The sequence below is a fragment of the Austrofundulus limnaeus genome, unplaced genomic scaffold, assembly GCF_001266775.1.
Source record: "Austrofundulus limnaeus strain Quisiro unplaced genomic scaffold, Austrofundulus_limnaeus-1.0 Scaffold10, whole genome shotgun sequence".
Taxonomy (NCBI): Eukaryota; Metazoa; Chordata; class Actinopteri; order Cyprinodontiformes; family Rivulidae; genus Austrofundulus; species Austrofundulus limnaeus.
In genome coordinates, this window is record NW_013952412.1 from 2,802,764 (window position 1) to 2,811,964 (window position 9,201).

Here is a 9,201-nt window from a genome sequence, read left to right on the forward strand (position 1 = left end):
AACTCACACTCAAATAAAGAGGCTCATAGAAGAAAAAAAAAGATTCATTCACAAACACATGGGGGCACAGACACACACACTTGGACTCACACACTCAAACACAAATCCACACGCAGAAACGACTCTGGCCTCAGAGGAGGCTCKCTAAGCGTTCTATGATTATGGGGTGTGTCTTTGTCTCATTTAGTGGTTCCACGAGGAGACAGTCTTCTGCTGTGTCAGACAGACACACACACACGTACACACATGCAAACACCACTCATATATAATCATTCAGTGACAACAAATATCTGTTTAAATTGGTTTGACAGCATTTTTAGAACAAGTCTATTCTATCCATTAAAAATATGTAAATACAATAAACACCAAATGTGGTAGATTTCATTTATCTTTTATTTTGGAAAAATATTTTTTTCCAGTAATAAAAATGACAGGCTTTGTACATACAACTTTTCTCTTTAAATACAACACAGTCACAGTGGTCTCAAGTGCCTAACACATACATGCTCGCATACATACGTCACCTTCCAAATAAAAAAACAACTTAAATTATAACAGACTTAACAAGAACAACACAATAAAAATGTAGCACAAATAATTACATCATTAAATTAAAAGAATAACCTCTTTAGATAACAAATAACATTAAAAAAAGGGAACATCTTAACCAAAGGATGGCAGGGCGACGGTGTTCTTGAATCGGCTAATTGTGGAAGACTGCAGGTGTGGGCAGTGCATATAAGCATTACGTCCTCTGTACACACACATTCACACAAACACACACACCTCTATAGTGCAATGAGGTCTTGGCAGTTAAGACTTTTAGAGCTTGGTCTTCTTGGTCAAACAACAGCATCATCAGGAGGTCAGGAAATAAAAACAAAACGGTCAGTTTTGAAGCAAAACCATATTAAACTGACTGAAATGTACAGAACATTCATAACACATGATTTAAAAATAAAATCCCATTTTTGTTTTGTTTGATTTTATTTATTCAATTTTTTTAGTGTTCTAATGCCGAAAGTGTTTCTTAGGATGCTCTGCCCAAACCATCGCCCTGTTCATCCCAACTCTCAGAGGCCAGTATGGCCCAACAGAATCCACGTTGGATCAATCTGCAGTCACTACTGGAGTTTTCAGTTCTCTGTTTCCTGCTGAGAACCAGCTCAGCCAACTTTGCCAGTGCTGTAGAGTTAAAGGTGGATTAAAACAGTTAGTAGTCTTGTCAGAAAAGCTCCACGTGACATTTTGTTGAGTGATTTGGTGAGGGTTACAGCTCCACAACTCTACTCTGCAGCACTGCGCAGAACATAAAACGTTTGAAATCCATGACAGATTTTTTTTTACACAACACAGTACTACAGCAGTACTTTAAGGGGTTTTTCGGCATCCTGAAGGTACTACACTGTTCGTTCAGTTGGCACGCTAACCGTACGCAACAATGTCATCGGTCAACATCCAAGCCATAGCTCCGCTGCTTATCAGGAGAGAACACTTCATCCTGTTATGAGCCGTAAATCTTCCAGCGCCACAAGAGACGTTCAGTGAGCTCTTCATCAGTTCTCCAGCAGTCTTTGACTGAATGAGCTCTAGGTCAGTGCTGTTTCTGTACAATGACAGTGCGAGAGCAAGCACTTTGTTGCGATGCTTCATCCATAGCATGATCAACAGATCTACATCCATCGAAGGTCAAAAGTATTTTAGAGTTGACCCGTATTAATGTAGTCATCACTGAGCAAAACACTGACTCTACAGTGGCTCATCAGCACCTTGGCTCAAGGTCCTCTGGGAACTTCCAGGGAAGAGCAGCAAACAGCAGGAGTAAAACCTCCCAGAAACAAACTGAGCTCTACTGCTCAGGGGTTGGTGTGCGTAAATCGCCATCAGCCACGAAAAACTGGTATCATACCTGTAAGACAGACCACACAAACAAAACAATTAGGTAAAGTTTACAATCTTCTTATACAAATGCTGGTAGAAGTTCATGTCTAAGGAACCATTGAGCAGGTAAATACCTCTGTGGCAATGATACATTCGTCTTTCTGGTCTGAAATGACATAGACGGACTGGTATTTGGTGTCTGCTGTACACAGGTACCGGCTGTCGTTGGCACTGTGGTATTCACAATCAGTGCTTGACTGGCATTTGACGTCACAAGTTGTCTGGTACTGAGAATCACTCTCTGCAGGAGGGTTTAATTCAGTGGATGGTTGATGTTTTGCTTCACTGTAGCTTGGTGACTCTGCTGATGGCTTTAGTTCTGATGCGTCACTGAAGGATAAACAACAAGATTTAGAGACACTACACCTCACACAACACAGGCTTTTATTGAATTATGGCTACAAAATGCAACATGTTCCAATATTATGTCCATATTTAGATATGTGTACCTGTTTTGTCGCTTCCTGAACACTTCGTCTGTTTTGGACTCATCCAGGATGTCACATTTGGCCTCCGGCTCGTGATGCTCTTCTTCTGTACAAGTTAGCAGCTCCTCAGGCCGGATCTCATGAACCAGGTTGTACTCAATGCTGGAGTAGCGAGCCTTAAAGCCATTTTTTTCTGATCCGTTGAGGCTGCCAATGCCGCTCAGACCACCGAGTGACCCCGTAAGTTCTGAATGGTAATCTGCCTTCTTGTTGGTGTTTTTGACTGATGCTGTCATCATACCGCCCAGTTCTTTGTCACTCCGGAGGCAGTTGTTGGTTGTGAGGTTATTCATGGTCTCTTGGCTGTCGCTGTGCACACTATCGCTGTGGTGACTGTGGCGGTCTTGCAGTTTGACTCGGACGTAGACCACCAGCACAGAGCAGCTGATCAGAATCACGAGTGCAAGGAAGACGCCGGCACACACGGCCGTCCAAGGAAACCCGCCTTCATCGTCCCTGTCTTCTTCAGCGTTTCCATTTTCTGATGACAAAAAATGGCGATCTGTCCCATCCACAACAGGATGGGAACCCCGGGGGATCTCTGGTAAGAGGAACTGGCAGTTGTGACCTCCATAACCAGGCACGCAAGCGCATATGTAGCGGCTGCCGCGTTCGTGACAGGTGGCGCCGTTGTGGCAGGGGTTGTGGTGGCAGCGGAGGATAGGGGTGCTGCAGTTTTTGCCAGTATAACCTGCAAATAAAGTGGAGATTTAGAGTCTCAAAGGCACGTAATGCCTAAAGCAACAATGAAACATCTTTTGAAAGCTGTCATACCTGGAGGGCAAGTACATTTGTAGCCATTCACTCCCTCCTGACAAGTCCCACCATTCTGACAAGGGAAGAACTGACAGTATCCAGAAAAACCAGTGATGACCTCACAGTTAGGACCTGAAAATCCTTCAGGGCACTCACAGAGGTAGGAGTTCACGAGGTCAACGCACTCTGCTCCTGCAGGGAGATAAAGCCAAATAATTATTCTTACTGTATTTTAAAACACCAGGTGTGGGTTTATTGGTGAGTTTACAAACAATAGAGGGCGTACCATTTAAACATGGATTTGAAGTGCAGTGGTCAATTTTCTTCTCACAGTTGAAACCAGCATATCCCATTGAGCACTGGCAAAAATAGCCACCTTCGGGATTATCCACACAACGTCCGCTGTTGAGACAAGGCCCGTCTGCGCATGTATTGGCACTTAACTCACAGTTGTTGCCATAAAAACCAGGTGGGCAAGTACACTTGTAGCCGTTATCATCGTCCTGCATTGACCACATTACAAATAGCAGTTACAGACATGCATGTCACGGTCAGACCTAAAAACCACTCTTCACTTGAAGTGATACTCACAATGCAGCTGCCTCCATTGCGACATGGATTTCCGGAACATTCGCTGACTTGGATTTCACAGTTGGCACCTGTGTATCCAGGTGGACAAGAGCAGGTGTAGCTCCCCTGGCCAGTGTTGGTGCAGGTGGCTCCATTAAGGCAGGGTTTATGGTGTGTGCAGTAGTTCAGATCTGTGACGATGAYGTTTAATGAGTAAAATGGTTTTGATGTGAAGCAATGACTGCGACTTATGGTTCAACCTCGTAGTAAATCTGTGAGTAAAATCTCACCTTGGTTGCAAAAGAGGCCGCCCCAGCCCTCCTGGCAGTTACACTGCCATGGCTGTTGGCAGGTGCCGTGGAGGCAGCCTGGGTACCGGATGCAGTCATCACAGTAACGTCCACTGAAGCCCACACGACACCTGGGAACGCAGCATTCGGTTAATATCAGAAAACAAGGGGGAATTAAAACTTTAGAAAACGTTTATTTATGGAAAGTAAAGCCCCATCTAAGTAACTTCTTTGGACTTACTTGCACTCTCCTGGTTTATCACAGAAGCCGTGTTCTTCATCGCACCCAGGGAGGCAGATTGCTGCAAAGAAGAGACAAAGTTAGACAAAGAATCGAAAAATCATATTGTTTGTTCTTCACCGGTCTCCACCGATGGAGTTTGTTTAAATCTTTGAATTCTTAATTTGTGAGTCTTTCCTGTTTGTCTGATGGCTGCCTGTTTGCCCTTTTCTATTTTTATATTTACTTTAGTCCATCAAAAATAATCACTGATCAATTGGTTCTTGGCCGCCTGAAAGTTTATTTCCTCAGCTGTAAATGTTGCTGAAATGTTACTTTTCAGACGTTGGCAGATTTGGTCACCAAACAGAAGAATGAGTCAGAAAGCCTTCTCTTTTACCGTGGTTGCTCTACAACACAAAGCCCCCCACACAAAGCCTCCTTTCTCCATTTGACTGTGGGTCAGAAGTCCTTTTTCGTACCACTTGCTTCTCTCTCTCTCTCTCTTTCGTCCTCCATCCTACTATCCCCTCCCCGTCTCACAATCTCTTCTTCTTCATCTTCATCTTCCTCTCCCTCCTCCTGTCTCTCCGCTTCCCCCTCCTCCCCCTCCTCCTCCTCCTACCCCCAGGGCCAGCTGGTCTGTGAGGAGCTAACCACCAGACAGCTGCTCCATTGTCTCCTCTCACTGAGCAGCTGCCCCCTCCACAACAATACACAGCCCCGCTCGGCCAATCACCAGACCGAGCCACAACAATACGGGACCCCCACTCGGCCAATCGGGGAGGAGGTTTGGGGCGAGGAGGCCCCAGTGGTCTAATGGAAGGCACGCGGCGTGTGAATTACTGAGGAGCCACTGCGGCTCATTAGAATGGAGGCCTCTGGTGCTATGGGATAACTAACTGACGCCTGTTGCACACGGGCCCCGCATTATGAGGTGGAAAAAGTCTCGAACAATAAAGAGAGGCAAATGACTGGAGGGGAAATTAACTTTGAGAAGTAGTTTTATAAACTGGGTAGAAACCAGAAACTCTACAAGTCTGTAGKTTTGACAGTTTTGAAGATGGCAGTTAATGAGGAGAAACTAATGTGCTAATTGTTACATTATTGAGTTTTTTTAAGACTTTGTGTAAATATCAGCTGCTACTACTAATGAAATTTCTTTCCTTCTCTTCATCAATGACAAGCAGCTGTCACCAGAAACAAGCTTTACCACTAAGGTTCCTTCCTTTTACCTCATATTTATGGCTTTTCTTTAATTGTTTCACACAGACACACAATTAATTAGCCACTCACGCTCAGTGCAGTACTGCCCCTTCCAGCCAGAGTTGCATATGATCTCTCCTCGCTCTCCACAGGTGAAATGTCCAAAAGCATCGTCTCGGGGTCGACAGAAGACGGAGCAGCCGTCTCCGTAATAGTGCTCGTCACACAGGAAGCGGTAAGAGAAGTGCAGCTCTGTCCTGCCGGCTGTTTGCGTGTCCTTGGTCCATTCTTCCCCCACGGTGAGGTGGCGCTGAGTGGTGAACCTGCTGATCAAACGCTCCGGGTTGTCTGTGTGAGGAAATCACAGTTTGTTATGGGTCATTTATCGCCACAAATCACCAGTTTGTTCACGTCAAATAAATGTGATTGTGATGATAGTAAGTGCTGCTGTCTGAATTAAAATGATGCTYTTGTGTGATTAGTTGAATCCTGGAGGCCACATCTAAAAACACATTTATTGATCAGAACGTTTTCACATCTAATTTCAACACATTCTCTTTTTTTGTCGCAGTCATGAGACAASAGAAAATCTCCTCACTGAGCCAGATCTGAGAATTAAAGTGTTCATAATTATTTATTTTTATAGGTCACATAAAGTTCCTTCAGATAGTATTTGCTCCTTGTAGGAACTACAGTAACGTCTGACCTTTTTAAAAGGAAGATGCACATTTGTACAACTAATAAAAGTGTATATTGTCAGTTAAATACAAACGAGAAAGTGTAAATCATGACTCAAGATAAGTGTGTCATCATTACTACTACTGGATGCAGCTCTTAAGAGAAAAACATGGCACCTAGAATAAAGCAAGGCCATCATTAGGCTTCTTGTCTGTYTTTAGGTTACACTGCTGTCTTCTCTTGCTGTCACCCACCTGTCGTCAGGTCGTCCAGGGATTCGGTGCGCAGGGCTTCAATGATCAGTGAAAACGTCCCCTGAGGAGAGATGGAGAGAGTCAACAGCTGCTCAGCTTRGAGGTCCCCCCACCCCACTCCTCCCCACTCTGCAGAGGGCCATTAGGAGACCTCGCAATAAACTTCACAGCCTAATTCTCGTGTTGATTAGAGGCCTAATAAGGCTACCTGCTCCTCTTTCACACCCCTGCTCCTCTCACACTCTGACACCGCCGTAAAACCAAAAACAAGAGAAAAAAATAAATAAAAACGAGGCGGAATTTCACGCAGCGCTGCCAATGATGTGCCAACTCAAAGGATGTTATATTTCCCACCACGGCTGGTCGGGTGGTGGTGGGGGGGTCCTTTGGTGACCGTCCCCTCCCTTTCTTTTTTTCACGCACACACTCACCCTCCTCCCCTCCCTGTTGTATCCCACCAAAGACCACTGAAACACTACAATAGACCCTCTCACACACTACTGACAAAGACCCTCACAAGTGTTGAGTTTGGGGAGCATCTGTTGGGTTTTGTGCTCTTCAAAGCAAACACGTCCCACCGGAATAATAATTATTCCACTGCCTCTGCGCGTGGATGACTGTGTAAACAGCGCAAATAATAACGCAGCAAAAACTTTAGAGTCCCCATTTATTCAACTGTTTATTCGGAAAATATACAACYAAGCAGCTGTTTGAAAAGCAACATTTCTTGTGACAATCACTTACTGGCCACGTGAAGCTGAAGGAAAAGCGGATCGGGTTGGTGAAACTTTCCGCGTTGGTCTCCGGCACCTGGAAGGAGTTGGAGCCGAGGACGGGAGTCACAGCCCCGCCATAAGTGCAGGGGGGCTCCGGGGAGACGCTGGCCTGGTAATGTTTCAGGCAGACCCGAAAGAAGGTCTTACACTCGCACTGCTGGTGGCCCTGTGTGTGCGCGGAGCCACCGGGGCAACAGTTGGCGTTCCCAGCGATCCCCTTCTTATTGAGAAACTCCTGCAGCTTCAGCTCAAACACACCGGAGCCCAAAACCTACATGATGACACAGAATCAGTTTGGTGTTGTTGGAAATATAAGAATGACCCAGTTATATGTATATTATGTATCCAGAAAAACGTGCGTAAAACTCGTCAAAGTTCCCTAAAATGTATTGGACCTTACCTGGCAGGTGAGTGAAGCCAGASTGACAAGCAGGAGCAGACACAGGCGTCCCATTATTGTGCTGACAGCTCTTCAGCGAGCAGTGAGAGCTCCTCGGCTCCTCAAATACKCATGAAGAAAGTTTTAAAAGTTCTCCTTCAAATCGCAGTCGAGGCTTGAAGCACAAAGATGAAGTGAAAGTTTTCCTGGTTTGTCACCTTCTCCTTTAACTTCCCACTGAAACTGTGAGGGTTTTAATTAATATAAAATAATTTCCAGCGGAACAATCTCCTTTTGAAGAAACGTGAAGAAAATCCTTGATGGAAACAATAATTCCAACCTGTCGTCGTTCAGACAACGCTTGAATGTTTTTCCAGTTTTAGTTGTTGAATCTAAAAAAAAAAGGATCTACGTAGAGAAAACAAGTCTCCGTTCCTCTTTGATTCCCTTGGTGTGTCACTATAGTCTGATGGGTTTTCTGCCCTGCGCAGGGTTTTATACCGGGCCAACAGGAGAAGGGTAATAAGATGCAAATGAGCCCCGCTGCTCCTCGTCTTTCCCTCCCTCCATCACCACCACAAGTCCGCCCCGGGGCCATCACAAAGAAACGGGAGGGGGGAGGAGGAGAAGGGAGGGGAGTGCAAAACTTTTTTTCTAACCACCCCCCTCCTCTTTTTTTCTCCCTCTCAAGGGGGACAGACCAAATGGCTAGTGAGCTGTTAAATGTGCAACAACCCTCTTTGCTTCCCCCCCTGATGTCTCCCTCCTCCACAACATGCGGGGCCCATTTTACATTCCGACAAATTCTTCAAACCTCCGCACGAAATCATCAACTCTGTCCGGAGATTTATGCGCAGCAGCCAGCCTGGCGGTGACTTCTCGTATCATGAGGTTATGATGGTAAATTCTTGGCTGACCCGCTCCCTGCGTGGCCAGCCGGCCAGCCAGCCGTCCCCAACTCCGCCAACGACCATCTGCTCAGTTGCATTCCTATGGTGTTACCCTGCCGCTTTTTTTTATGTTTACACCCCCGAAACGAGACGTTCTGTTCATTTCATCCTTCATCTTTATTTCTTGACGTTTAGACGTGTTTTTAGAGCTACGTGTGATCAGTCATTAGATAAATAATGATTATTTCTGAGTGAGAATTTTGATCAAGTAAAAAATAAATAAATACACGCTTTTGGAAAACGTCCTCTTTTACTCTAAAAATGTGGCTCAGTGTGTTATTTTGAACCGATTCAGAGTATCTAGGCTTAAAAGTCAAAGTTTCTTTTTGTGCGTAAAAACGCACTTTTACGCACAAGCGCCACTGGAACTCAGTTTTCCCCCTGCGCGTCTGTATTTACAACTTGTTCTTCGATAGAGGCAGTAATAAATAAAAAAAAAAAGACTTGGTGGTGTGTCACTCGCGTGGCTGTCATTAAGAGACTGTGAGGAGAGGGAGGGGGAGGAGGATGAAGAGGAGGGGACTCGTAGAGGGAGTAAACTTTTTTCTCTTTGTGCTTTCAGCTGTATGGTAATTGGGTCGGCAGCACCTGCTCTCCCACAATAATACAACACCAGAGAATCTCTCCTCTCTCTCTCTCTCTCTCTCTCTCTCTCTCTCTCTCTCTCTCTCTCTCTCTCTCTCTCTCTCTCTC

General features: G+C 45.2%; 1 protein-coding gene across 1 annotated transcript; it reads right to left on the minus strand.

Moving 5' to 3' along the window:
- Positions 1–375: 375 nt before the first annotated feature.
- On the minus strand, positions 376–8,024 carry dldh (dihydrolipoamide dehydrogenase; the record flags this gene model as incomplete). The annotated part of the gene is given in 12 exon segments (XM_014001836.1): positions 376–1,909; positions 2,016–2,271; positions 2,391–3,120; positions 3,204–3,377; positions 3,472–3,688; positions 3,777–3,946; positions 4,046–4,176; positions 4,287–4,347; positions 5,562–5,819; positions 6,404–6,464; positions 7,148–7,450; positions 7,580–8,024. Coding segments are annotated over 12 exon segments (2,421 nt in total). The 3' UTR covers positions 376–1,903.
- Positions 8,025–9,201: the final 1,177 nt, after the last annotated feature.